Genomic DNA, 14844 nt, shown 5'->3' with positions numbered 1-14844 from the left:
TTCCTCTTCCATGAATTGCTTATGTCCTTTATCCACTTTTCCATTGGATTATTTGTTATTTTCTTATTGATTTGGAGGATTTATTTATACATTCAGGTACTAACCATTTGTCAATCATATACATAAATGTGGTCTATTCTTAAATAACTGATTGTATCTCTGGAGTTTTCCCTGTACAGAAATGTTAACAAGCAAGTTAAAACTGAGATGTAGATAAGAAAGTTGATATTTCCATGAGTTGATGCTTCTGGAAAAGGATTATGAATGCTACTTTTTCATCATTTCCTTATTTGTGCAGAGAGTTCAGAGTTCCCAGGTTCAGAGAGTTAAGTGTAGGCCACCTAGGTTTGTACTTGAAAATGTCTGCTTGATTGCAGAGTAAGTAGCTTAGGATAATTTCAGTACTGAATAAGAGCCAATTCTGAGAGTGATTAACCTCAGATTACTAGATCTAATAGACTGTGTATCTTCTATCGAAATAGAAACTGTTGGACACTGGGTGCGTCTCTGTCCATGACTTCTCATAGGAGCACACAGAGTCAGCTTGAGGCCAGGGCATGAGGCATGCAGCAACAGTCTGTCCCCAATTTACCTCTCAGATATTTTACTACAAGGAAAGTCGCTGCTCATGACTTAAGTCCCTAGACTCAGGCAATTAAAGAAAACATGAAGAGCAGAATAATGTCATGGTGATGTCAGGTTGCATGGACATGTTGCCTTGGGAACCCTGATAGGAAATCTTAAAATAATGATGGCTTTCTTTCTATTTCAGAGGTGTGGCGAAATCTTGTTTGAAAACCCTGATCAGAATGTCAAATGTGTTTGCATGCTAGGTAAGAAGTCTTCTCATTTAAAATCTATTAAGTATGCTGATGTCATGTGAGCTTACTGTTGTTCTGTTGCCTTACTGATTGTCTCTTGTTCCATATTGCAGAGGCTAATAGGCTATTTTATAGGTTTATAGACAGCTATAACACACTTATATGTGGAACACTTGGTGATAAAGAAAGGGTTTGATTTTAATAACTGTCAGTAAGTCAGGAACCATGCTTCTGAGTCTTTCAAATTTTTTCTTGGATCATCAACATCCCATAGTATTGTGTGCTTTGTATTCAGGCAACTGTGATGAAAAAGTAAGAAGAATCACATTGTAATTCCTAAACTAGAGATCATATGCTAGGCAAGTAAACTGTTAAGTATTTACACCACAGCACAAAGCCCTTACTTACAATGCCTGGGAGGAATATACATGTGAACTAAACTGAAGTCAGCACAACAGTTACCCACACTGCCTTTGTAATAAAAATTGCAGCATTATAATGAATAATCATTTGTTCTTGTGGGATGATATATCATCAGTGCCTTTCACAAACTTTTTAATATATAATATTCCATTAAAAGATGAAGTTGTTATTATTTTCCTCATTTTGTAGAGTAGAAAACTAGTACAGAGAATATAAGTGATGCACTTAACCTCAAAATGAGAAATGAGCCAAATCATGATATGAAAGTTTCTAATCTGTAAAAATTTAGGTCTAGTGTTTAGATCTTATTTGAGACACTAAACTATGTCCAATGAACTTTTAATTAAGTAATTATAGTAATAGAACAAAACAGTAACATGAATAAATAAAAATAATCCTTAAATTTGACTTTCACCAAAATTTCACCCTAATCCATTCCAACTTTTGAACCATACTTACAGCAAAGAAAAAAATTATTCATTTTAGCTCCTTCCATTTTCTCTGGCTGCCTCATATGTTGGCAGCCTAGGTTATTGGTAAGATGGCTCAAAAGCAGACAGCAAGATAGAGGCAGGGGAACGTCTTGGTAATTTATAATTCAAGATAATCAAGATAATGGAGGCCAACCTAAGACATTCAGAGCTTTGAAGTGTCAAGTTCTTGGTTCACCCCCTCCGGCATTCCCTGCCTACCCACTCACACACCAGGTTTGGGGCCCCTGCCTTGGCCCCAGCTGTGCTTCAGCACAATTGAGATGGAATAGGGAAGAGGGTCACTAGCCAGGCACACCATTTGCAGTTGTCTTCTGTCCCCCCGGTGTCTCCCCAGATCTTTCTGAAAAATACAATTTTTATGCTTTGAGTTGTTTACCTCATGACATCCATGAACAAGTCATCCTCATTAAACTCATACTTCTGGCTCATTACATTCAATGAGACATAAGTGTAAAATTCACCTGAAGTTACTCTGAAGTACTGAATTCAAAGCAATTTTAAGTGAGAGCAAACTATTGTCATATGTGGGCCTTACAGGCAATCATTTCTATGTTCAGGGGAATAGTTCGTGTTGGATATGAAGGTAAGTAAAGATGTACTACAGAGCTGGCTACACTGAGTATTTACTATGTATTCCTTAAAATTCTGTTAGAGGGTACAATGTAGACGATGTTAAAAGTACCAAAGTGTAATAAGTGCTGCTTTGTTTTTTCCTTCACCCTTAAGTAGTTCAGCACTGCTCACTCCCATCCCCCTCCTTTTTCTCAATTTAGCCATAAGATTTCTCTCAAATTAAGATAGACCTCAAAGTTTACAGAACTATATCGAAGGGTACACACCTGTATAGTAAGATGTGTACCTCAAGTAGGTGTAACGAATTGATAACCAAGGGAAGAAGGAAGTGGAAGAGAAATTATCTCTCATTCCACAATGAACGTATGAGGTGTGGCCAGTTCCTAAAGTGGATTTTATTTTTCTAAGTATAATGAAACTGCTAGGTACAAAGAGTATTTAAAGAAACTGCATAAAATGATCGATGTTAATTCACTTAGTTCATTTGCTACCTTCTGTCTGGGAAATGCTAAATCCTGGGAAAAGAAACTTTCTAAAAAGAGTTTCTGGGCTTCCCTGGTGGCGCAGTGGTTGAGAGTTCGCCTGCCGATGCAGGGGACACAGGTTCGTGCCCCGGTCCGGGAGGATCCCACATGCCGCGGAGCAGCTGGGCCCGTGAGCCATGGCCGCTGAGCTTGCGCGTCCGGAGCCTGTGCTCCGCAAAGGGAGAGGCCATGGCAGAGAGAGCCCCGCGTACTGCAAAAAAAAAAAAAAGAAAAAAAGAGTTCCCAATCAGACTTGGTGCACCTCTTTCCCTTGTAATTTTACAATTTGAAATTTTCAGTGGCCCTGCTTTTGTTTCATGTGTGATTCCTTTCATGCTGATTGGTGTCATATCATTAGAATGTAAGGTCGTACTTTCTTATCTGCCATGGCTTAGAAAGGGGTGTTCATATTGTCAGGTTTCGGGTTGAAATTTTTTATAAATCATTTCAAGAGATCGTCAGTTTTCAAAGAAATAGAATACCGTAAGATCAATATTTTATTAACATTTAACATGAGCACAGAGAGACTTGCTTTGTAGTCCAACCTCTGAAAAATTAACTGTGTACTTTCAGAAGTTACTTCATTTTTCAGACTTCAATTTATAGTTTTTTCTGCAAAGTGGTAATAAAAGTGTCTGTCCCTTCCAGCCCAGGGGTTGTCCTGGTAATACAGAATGTGATGTTCTGTGAGGAGATGTTGCCTGCTATGATGCCCTAGATATGGTTTATGCATCAATAAAGTAATAAATAAATAATAAACTGAAAATAAGCAGATTGATGATAAACAATAATAAACAAACAAATAGTAAATTATTTATGACATTAACAGTGTTTAGAAAAGCAATTGAAAAGACAAAACTATGCAAATGCGAGAGCAATTTTAAAAAATATTAAATATGTTCTTCAAAATTTTGTCATACCTCAAAGGCATCATCTAATATTCATTCAAAGGATATTCATTGAGCATCTACTATATGCAAGGTACTATGCTAGGCACTGGGAATGCAAAGACCAGTGGAGCACAGGCCCTGCGTTCAGAGGGTTTACATTCCAGGCAGAGATTCAAGCCCCAAACCCCAAAATCTGCAATGCTAGCTTGAGAGTGACAAATGATAGAAAAGAAATAATGTGTGTTGGAACTTCAGAAGATGAAAAGAGTGCGTACAATTGGGATATGAAGACACGTGGATTGATATGCAAAGACCAAGAAAGAGACAGCATTCTAGGTAGATACATGAACATTTTTAAAAGCCCAAATACAGGAAAACTGAGGAGTGGAGAAGGAAGTAAGTGTTTCAGGCCACAAGGAGTATAAAAGGATAAATTGGAAAGGAATTTGAGGCCTTATTATAGACAGTTTGACTGTTACCACTGGCTATAAAAAGGACAGGAGTACCAAATGAAAGAGCGTTCTGGTCTCTTTTATTTAGTCAGTTAGAGAGCATTTTTTAATTTAGATAGACGGTATTATAGAATATTCTATAAACTAGTTTCTGCGGGGCAGTATTGAGTACAGCTGTTCACCAAATACTTGTGAAATTAAATAATTTTAACCCAATGTATATTTGAAACTGATGGCCTGAATTCTAGGCTTGATTATTTTAGTGAATATTACTTTTTTCTTTTCTCTTTGATATCAGATATCATAGTATTTTATTTAAGAAGTACAATATTGTCATCTTTTATACTGGAAAGAAATTGATATTTTTTCACTTTTTCATCTAATAAAATTGGGAGATTCTTTTATTTTAAAATTTTGCTCTTATCACTGGCATCTGCCTGTGATTTTTGTATGTGGACAATTTTGAGGTCTATACATTTTTTCTTAGAAATTAATACACAGTCTGTTTTAAGGCAAAATAATATCTGTTATCAAAGTAGGTCACTACTTTGGTGGCATAGTGGAAAGAACAGGGCATTTAGATATCTGGACCAGCTAAAACCTGTGTGGTCATAGGAAAGTCACTTAAGAGTTATAGATCTCAGTTTATTCCTCCCTAAAGTGGAATAAGAAGTAATAATAACAATATTATTATCTACCTTATTAGGTTTGTTGATCAGATAATGCAACAAATATTAAAGTATTCAGTAAACTGTTAGAAGTCCTAGAAATATAAATAATATTTTGATACTAATAACGAAAATGTTCTAAGTTCTTGCATTTAATTTAATATTAGTAGTGTTTTTTATGCAAACTGACAGCTTTGATATACTTTCAATATTAAACTGTTTCAGTTTGCTTCAAGTGAATAGATATTTTCAAGTACATGTTTGCAATCTAGAAATAAGCATATTATCATCATAGGTTATTAAAGAAAGATTATTGTAAGAACTATTTTATGTGCACTTTATAAAAGTGAAGGTCTATGTTCAAAGACAAAAGCTTTCAAGTTGCTTAACTTTGATTTACTGAGATTAAAATGCCTTGGGAATTTGAATTAATTTTTTAAAATTTTTATTGGAGTACAGTTGCTTTACAATGTTGTGTTAGTTTCTGTTGTACAGCAAAGTGAATCAGCTATACGTATACATATATCCCCTCCTTTTTGGATTTCCTTCCCATTTAGATCACCACAGAGCACTGAGTAGAGTTCCCTGTGCTGTACAGTAGGTTCTCATTAGTTATCTATTTTATACATAGTAGTGTATATATGTCAATCCCAATCTCCCAATTCATCCCACTGCCCCCTTTCCCCACTTGGTGTCCATACGTTTGCTCCCTATGTCTGTGTCTTTATTTCTGCTTTGCAGATAGGTTTATCTGTATCATTTTTCTAGATTCCAGATATATGCGTTAATATATGATATTTGTTTTTCTTTTTCTGACTACTTCATTCTGTATGACAGTCTCTAGTTCCATCCACATCTCTGCAAATGGCACAATTTCATTCCTTCTTATAGCTGAGTAATACTCCATTGTATATATGTACCACATCTTCTTTATCCATTCCTCTGTTGATGGACATTTAGTTTGCTTCCATGTCCTGGCTATTGTAAATGGTGCTGCAGTAAACATTGGGGTGCATGTATCTTTTGGAATTATGGTTTTCTCCAGGTATATGCCCAGGAATGGGATTGCTAGGTCACATGGTAGTTCTATTTTTAGTTTTTTAAGGAACCTCCATCTGTTCTCCGTAGTGGCTGTATCAATTTACATTCCCACCAATTAATTTTGTCTTACACTTACGAAGCACTTCATTCTTATCATGTGAGTACATCATTTCACTCCTATATGCATGTCCAAGGATGACATTTTCTAACTCTAAAAGAGAACAAATTGAAACTTGGACGTTCCCAAGGGAGGGCAGAGACGGCATTATCCTCATCTCTCACCCAGGGCCCGGCCTTGTTTTACTTTTCAATGCGCTCATCACCAAATGATGTATTTTATATTCGTTTGTTCATCGCTCTCTCCCAGTCTCACTGCACCACACACCCATATATTCAGAATGTAAATGTAAATATCATGAAAACAAGGAATTAGTTTATTTACTGCTAAGAGTCCAGCATCTGGAAGAGGGTCCAGCCACCTAGCCCCTCACTGGAGCTTGATATTTGCTGAAGAGATTCATGCTGATGCATTTGTCAAAACAGCACAATTGTCTGTAAAGCATGGCCCAGATGTGCCAAAGACTGATAGGTATAGCATTTAAAACCCTCTGCTAACTCAGCCAAGGAATGGGTCAGCTCCTAATTGAACTAAGTGTGAGTTTCCCAAGCATACTACTCTAGGTTACAGGATGAGAAATACATAGTTCTCTACAAATAGACAATTAGAACGTATCCTAAAAATATAGGTGATTATCAATTATTTCTTGAGCACTACTCTATGCCTACCCCTCTACTAGTGTTACTCTGAAAGTTGATGTAATAGTGAGCTAAGTAGAATCCCTGTCACCACCCTTTATTCTGCAGCTGGAACACTGGGTTAAGAAAACAGGAAGAGGATTATTATTTTGTCTTCTCTATATTTACAAGAACATACAAAGTATTATTTCACACTGAGGTTTATCGTTTAAAAGGCTTTTACATTCTCTTGCTACCTTTCAAAAATTTTTATTTGGAAATCAATATTGTCTTGCATAAGGAAAATAAGTTTGCTAGTTTCACAGTTGTTTTCCGAGGAATGTGGCAGCATTTCCACAGCAACCAAACACCACACTTTTGTTTGCAGCTGAAAACCAGAACTCAGATAAGAGCTAGCTGCAGAACAACAACACAAGCAAAGGTCAAACTTCAGAACTGAAGTTATCAAACCCCAAAACTATAAATGTGCCAGTCCTGTAGTAGCTTCACTTTCGGTCTGAAGGAAGAGAAAATGAGACCTATCATCCTTTGCACAAAGCTACACTTCAAAAAAATTATTCAACCAACCAACATTTATAGGTACATACTGTGTGCCCATGTAGGGATACAAAGACATTGAAGTTCTGGTTCCTACCCTCAAGAATCTCCCAATCCAGTGGGGCATGGACAACGACACAGGCAATGACAACATAGCATGAGAAACCATAATAAGGATGGGCCAGGGTGTTATGGGAGGGAGAAAGGTGTCAGGACAGGTCTGTGCAAGTGGTGATAAGGAGCTGAGTGTCAAAGAGAAGCAGCTCACAGCCCTGTGAGGCTGGAAGAGGGCAGCCTGCTGTGAAAGGCATTGGCAATTCTAGGTAACAGGAGCAGCAGGTACAGGATGCTTAATGTGACCAGTTAGAGAAACTGGAAGTCATTATACCTGGAGAACAGGATAAGAGGAAAGAAATGATAAGATAGTCAGTGTGGAGAGGAAGGTGGGGCAGATTATAAGGGGTCTTATAACAGGGTAAAGACCATTTAGGGGATGTTTAAGCAGGGGAGCTACAATGTGAAATACAGGTTTTAGAGGGATCACCTAGTCATAATAGAGAATGCACTGGAGGAGGACAAGACTGAAGAAAGCAACCAGCTTCAGGAACTGCAGCAATAATTAGGAAAGAAATGATGAGTCTTCGCCTGAACTAAGACAATGTCAGGGAGGACAGAAAGTATGAGATTCAGCGGACTTTGAAAGAGGATGACAGGACTTTACAATGGAGTGAATGTAGGAAATACAGCTAAGTAGATAGAGAACAGATAGAGATGTGTTTCCCCCCACCTACTCCCAGTGGAGAGTATTCAAGAATCAGATTTGCAATTGGGGAAAATGATGAGTTAAATTTGGGCATAATACACTGGGATGCCCAAGGACTTCTCAGGTGCAGAAGGGGGTCTGGAGCTCAGGAGAGTGATCTGCTGGTAGGCAGTGGTGACTACATATCAACGATGATGACACCCTGGGGAAGGCGAGGAGTGAGATGGAGATGCACCTTAGAACACCTGGAAGCATCATTAGAGAGTTGGGCAGGTTCAAGAGGAGTCTAAAGAAGCCTAAATAGGTAGGAGATTAAGATTAAGAGAAACAGAAGGAAAAACAGAATGCTATCATCTTGGTCAAGAGGAAAGACTTTCAAAGGAAGGTCATGCTAAAAATGTGAAATATCATAGAGGTCAAATGAGATCAAGCCTAAAAGGTGTTCTTGGACTGAGCAACCTGAAGGTAATATAATATCAGCAAGAGCATAACTAGTGGAAGGGCAAAGGGTCAGAAGGGTGGCATGGAGCTAAATAAAGAGAACCGAGGAGGGGTGCTACTCTCTCAAGAAATTTGTCTTAGAAAGGAAGGTGGGTAATCTGACAGTGCCTGGAAGGAGTTCTCAAGATGGGAAAGGTTTGAGGATATTTTGATGCAGAGAGGAAAGAGCAAGTAGAGGAAGCGGTTGGATATTTCTGAAGAGAAAGAGAGTAATTGTGAGCCTTAAACTCCCCTCACACTGTGACCAGGAAAAGGTGGTGATGGTGGACAAGGAAGTGTAAGGATAGAGACACATCTCTCAGGATGACACATATCTGAGGGCAGAAACTGAGACTAATCCATCTAACTGTTTCCCTTCTTTCTAAGAAGAAAGCATGATATTCTGAGGAGAGTAAGGAGAGTAGCGGAGGCAAGCAGAAAGTGGTAGGTGAAGGTCTGAAATTAATGAAGGAAATGAGAAAGAACCGACTCAAGAGGGGTAAATGGGTAATTATTTGAAGCAGTTCTAAGGTTAGAATTTATGAACTAATGTCCACTCACTAAAAATAAAATGTAAAACACAAGCTATGTGTTCCAACACGCATTTCAGAAAGTAACTGCTCCCTGTTCACGGACACCCTACCCTTTTCTCCTTTAGATGCCTGCTCCTCCTGCAGTGGTCAGGGGGCTGCCTTCCTTGACCCTAATTCACAAGCCCCTCTCTCTCATACTGCAAATATTGAACTATTTCTCCACTCCTCCATCTAGCCTGCATATTTCAAGGGAGCAGGTGTCCATTTTATTTAAATATCTTTGTGTCCCTAGCACCCAGAATTGGCCTAAAACTCCAAAGAAGCACCCAAAAAGTTCAGAAGGAAGATAGAAGAAAAGTGTAAGGTTCTGTATTCTCCTCTTAAGTCCTCCTCTGACCTCGTGGTGCATCAAGAACTCTCTCTTCTGACTTGTCTTTCGTAAAGGGGAGGCCTCCACCTGTACTTCCCAGTTGTCAAGGAGACCAAAGGTGCTAAGCCATTTGAGCTCTGACAGTACCAGTGTCTCCTGAGCTGGGCCCACCCGTGGCCAATCACATCCAAACTCCCTCTTCCTCCTCAGCTGCTCCTTCTCCGGTTCACTTTCCCCTCTCACAAATTTCATTCAAAGGCTTTTTGCTCTCAGGCTGAGTCCCCCTAGGAATCCTTGTATACATCAAACTGCATTTTTTATAATGTTCCAGAGACAATGTTACCTCTGTTTTGACCCAGAAACAATGTTGGGCTTTTTGCTGGAAGGAATACAGATTATAATTGTATTTCACTGTAATATTTAAATCTTTTTAACAGACAAATTATTCATGATAGCTAGCTATTCAGCATGGCTTAAGAGGCCCCAACTTGTCAATCTCAAACCACCTGCCTTGCCAGCTGTAGTATATAATATTTTCTAATGTATATAGATTATAAACATTCACAAATATAGAAATTTTCAAAGAATGAGACAATGTAATATATATTATAAAAGATATACCAAAAGATAATTTTAGATGAAATAAATGTTTGCTCCCATTATATCAATTGCTGTCTTTGAGCTTTAAGATTTTGTCATATCTAAATGTCAAAAGATATTTTATTAACTTGCCAGGATATCAGTTCCAACGAGACAGATAACTGGTGGTAAAGAAAGCTCAGTTTCCATAAGCCCAAAGCTTTTACACTGACAGATAAATGCAAGTTTTCAACTTTTGTGAAGCTAGCTTGGACACTATCAAAATTAATTACTGATTTTTTTACTGCAAAAATCTTAAAGGCAAATATAAAGGTATGTTATATATAACAATAAGCAAATGCAAAGAATTTGCTTTTGCCTTCGTTTGGGTAGTCAACCACATATGCATTTACTACATTTGTTGTATAGTCAACATTTAAAATGTTTTATGGCATGTAACCTAACGAGGTAGTTAACATTATGAAATCTTGTATATTTTCATTTTATCTTTAACTAAATTCTGAGGGTTCTAATTCTATTTGGCACAGCAGAAAACTTCATTCCGAAAGAGACCCTCACATTCATAAGTATAAGAAAATAATGCCAGAAATGTTAGTAGGATATAGAATTCCATAAGGTTGGAGAACATGAGTATCTTCATTGTTCAGTGATCATCATAAACTACAAATCTAAGAGTTTCTGCAATATGTATAGTAAGTTTATAAAAATATTTCCCATACCAAGCTTCTTTCTAAAATCATATTGCACAGATTCAAGAAGTACTTGAATTGTGTTCTGCTAGACTACAAAATGCGGGGGAGATTATAAAGGTAAAACCCACAAAATTATATAAGTCATTTGTCAAGAATTAGGATTGGAGCTGGAAAGAAGTAAGAGTGCTTATTAAGCAAGGATTGGGGTTGGAAATGATTGCATAGTTACAAGGGTAGACCTTGAGACTATGAGGTTGCAGCTGGCATCTGCTAGCAGATATTGTTTTGAGAACAGCTGGTGATGTCCTTGAGTCTGATACAGTTCAAAATATTCAAGTTCTCAGTAATACAGGAGTGTGTCTGAAACCACATCCACCATGGCCACCTACTTCCATTTTGGGTGCCTGAACCACAGTTACTCCATTTTGATTTTTAAATGCATTCTTTTCTTTAATGGTTCAAACAGATGCACAATGCATGTTTAATAGGCCACAAACAGGCTGTTTTGGTTAGCCAAAAGTTCAAGTTAAATCATGTATAAGCCAGAATGACTTCCCCATGCCTCAATATGTGAAAATTTCTTCCATCACTACAAACTTCTAGTTATGAGATCAATAAGTTAACAGTGTTCTAATGTACAGCATAGTGAGTATAGTTAATAAGACTACTGTGTACTTGAAATTTCCTAAGACAGCAAATCTTGTATTCTTACCACAAAAGAAAAATGGTAACTATGTGAAATGATGAATGTGCTAATTAACTTCACTGTAGTAATCATTTCACTATATATGTATATGTTAAACCATCAGGTCATAAATCTTTAACAGATTACATTGTGCAACCTAAATATATACATTCTTTAAATTGTACCTCAGTAGAGCTGGAAAAAAATTTTTAAACCATAAAATTATATTGCAGTGTCAAGAGAATGCATTTCAATATTTTGTCTTCTTTTAGAAAATCAAATACTTGGGAAAATGTAGTTGAACATTTTGGAAGTAGATATTGAATTCAAAAATACATTTTCTCAGGAAAAGTACAACATCTTATTCCTGAATTACTACTTTCTTTATAAAACAGGTTTGTTAATAATTGATTCTACCAAGCAGTCAGTGGGAAAAGGTACTGTCCTCTGTCTGCTGTTTCACTTTTTGTGTCAAGGAGTCTTCTTTCATGGATCATGCGTACAACATGGTCGATAATGAAGTGCCAAGATGATTCTGAGAAGCAGTATATGAATGACTATGATCACGTTGTGGGTAATTTACCAAAGACATTTGGAACTTGGTCATCCCAGAGGCTAAAGCAAATCTCTCAATATTTGAAGGAGCTTAGTTTTTTCAGATGTTGCTTTCATAGGCGATTAAGATTGAAAGCAGCTTTGAGTGTCAAGTAGGAGAAGGAGCCAGTCATTTCTCAAAACCTAATCCGCCTGCCTAGACTCCAGAAGTTCAGGGTCAGGGCTCAGACTTGTAACCACACAGAGTTGTGTAAATTTTAGGCCATTACAATAAATAAAGAATTTTTTCCCTGTAGCAATTGTACTGTTGGAAACGGAGAAGTGTCTGATTTTTTTAAAAAAAAGAAAGTTTGACTATGCGTGTCAATTTTCTTTACTTTCTTTTAGGGAAAACTTCTTGGAAGATGCATTAGCATCTTTAAAAGAGCAAGTTTTCAATTAATGTATTTAACATTGGTATATATGAACTAATATGTGTACATGTGTCCAAGCTTATATTTATCAATAGCCTGATATCCCTCAACAATTGAAATTGTAGTTTGCATATTTATTGGCACTTCTAACTCCCCTGCTATTAGTTTGTTTAGCTACTGATATGTTTAGATAGAAAATTTTTTCTTATTTTATTGCAATATAGCTTAAATTATGATAAATATCCAATTTTTAGGTGTACACCTCATTAATTCTTGCAGAGTTAACACATGCATGTAAAACCACACAGATCAGTTTAGACAGCTTCACACATACCTCCTCCCAGACATCACCTCCCAAAGATCCATACTAATTCACTGGCTTCTATCACTATTCCCTAACTTTGAAATTTTTATACATGGAATCAAAAAGTATATATATTTTTCTGTCTACCTTCTTTAACTCAGCATTGTCTATGAGATTCATCCATGCTGTTGCACACAGTTATAGTTCATTCTTTCTCTGTTTTTTTTTTTTGTTACAGAATAGAGATCAGCAAATAATGACCTATGGGCTAAAATTGGCCTGTCGCTTGTTTCTGTAAATAAAGTTTTATTAGAATATAACCATTGCCATTCATTTATATATTGTTTAAGGCTGTTTTCGCACTGCATTGGTAGAGTTGAGTAGCTGTGTTAGAGACCATATGATTTCCGTAGTCTAGCATATTACAGAAAATGATTTCTGACCACAGCTGTAGACTGTTCCAGTTTATGTGTGTGTATGTGCATGTGACTATTTATTAATGCTAGTGGTAATGAACATTTGGCTCTCCCTAGTTTTGGACTGTTACAAATAATATTGCTGTGAACATTCTTGTACAAGTATTTTTGTGCACAAAATTACACATTGTCTCTTGAGTACTTACCTAGAATTGCAACTGTTGGGTCATAGGGCATGTCCATATTCAACTTAGACTGATTCTGCCAAACAGTTTTCCAAAGTGGCTGTACCCACTTACCCTCCCACCAGCTATGTATGAAAGTCCCATAAACAATTTAACACTCGATAATTATCATTGAGCAAAAGTTAGAATGCATAAATCATCGTTCAACTCAATACAAACAACATTTCGTGTAATAGCCTTTAATGAAGATCACGATTAGCATTTATGGAAACAAATCATCACGTTGATAATAGTAGTAATAAAACAGGTATATTTAATTTTTTGATTATCAATGAACATTAATGAGATGATGGAGTTTGTTGCTTAAATCAAACAAACAGTTATTCTTTGTTGACCACTTGGAATTAAATATCCCACAAATGATCCTAATAAGTCCTTCCCCACCCACAGCAAAACCCCAGTTCATAAATAAAAACTCTTTTTTGTTGAGATAAATAATTTCCTTTTTTTCCTTTTACTAAAAAATACACAACTAGGGCTTCCCTGGTGGCTCAGTGGTTGAGAGTCCGCCTGCCGATGCAGGGGACACGGGTTCGTGCCCCGGTCCGGGAAGATCCCACATGCCATGTAGCGGCTACGCCCGTGGGCCATGGCCGCTGGGCCTGTGCGTCCGGAGTCTGTGCTCCGCAACGGGAGAGGCCACGACAGTGAGAGGCCCGCGTACCGCAAAAAAAAAAAAAAAAAAAAAAAAAAAAAACACTACTATTATTTTTACAGATCTAAAGTTATAAAATAGAAGTTATACTAGAAAATTATAATTAAGGCATCTAATTCTGAAAATTCAAGAGGCTAGTCCCTCACTATGAAATCATATAGCCATAGTGATTCTAAGTTTAACCCTCATATGTTGTTTTTGTGGGTTTTATTCACACTTGCTTTAGGAATGAAGCAACAAATCATTTTCATTTTGCTCTTTTTATGAGTTTCTCTCAGTATTGGGTATGTCCAGGTGGAAATAGGAAGATCACCATTGGTCAATATCAGAATTGAGTCAAATGAGAGAATTATAATTTCCCAATACTCAAGAGAGAATTATAACTTCCCAATACTCAAGAAGTGTTTTTGGCTACCTGGATGTTGAGATAATGGATGATTTTTATTCCCTTTTTTTTGTCTCTCTATATTTTTCAAGTGTTCAACAAAAATTAAGCATTCATTTTGTAATAAGAGAGATTTTAGGCAGTTTTTCTGATTTCTAAGGATACAAAGATAGTTTTTTATTGTTGTTTGCTTTACTAAAACCTACAGCTGACAAGTGCCAAACTTATTCTGGTGGTGAACTAGACATAGATGAAGAGGTGTTTGTAACATGAACTGTGCCTTGGGGTAACCACTACTCTGTTTGCTGCATCTTGGAGATGAGTGGGGCTTTTATTGAATTCTCTCTCACAGAGTCACCTTCTCCCAAACAAATGGACTTTCTGAGATCAGCCATTCCCTTTGCAAAATGCATGTCATCCCAGCAATCCTGTGCCTTGTGTCACAGATTAAAGTGCCATCCAACCTACTGTATAGCACAGGGAACTCTGCTCAATACTCTGTAATGGCGTATATGGGAAAAGAATCTAAAAAAGAGTGGATATAGGTATATGTATAACTGAATCACTTT

The 14844-nt window shown here is 37.1% G+C and overlaps 1 protein-coding gene across 1 annotated transcript in view; it reads left to right on the top strand.

Moving 5' to 3' along the window:
* Nucleotides 1–751: 751 nt before the first annotated feature.
* The window catches only part of PDE7B (phosphodiesterase 7B), a 215292-nt gene continuing 201199 nt past the window's right edge, over nt 752–14844 (top strand). The window contains exon 1 of the mRNA XM_060114761.1: nt 752–833. Within this exon, the coding sequence (XP_059970744.1) occupies nt 752–833 (82 nt within the window). The remainder of the gene's footprint in view (nt 834–14844) is intronic.

The sequence above is a fragment of the Mesoplodon densirostris genome, chromosome 12 (genome assembly GCF_025265405.1).
Source record: "Mesoplodon densirostris isolate mMesDen1 chromosome 12, mMesDen1 primary haplotype, whole genome shotgun sequence".
Taxonomy (NCBI): Eukaryota; Metazoa; Chordata; class Mammalia; order Artiodactyla; family Ziphiidae; genus Mesoplodon; species Mesoplodon densirostris.
The sequence above is the reverse complement of the archived record's forward strand: the minus strand, read 5'-3'. Positions and strand labels throughout refer to the sequence as shown.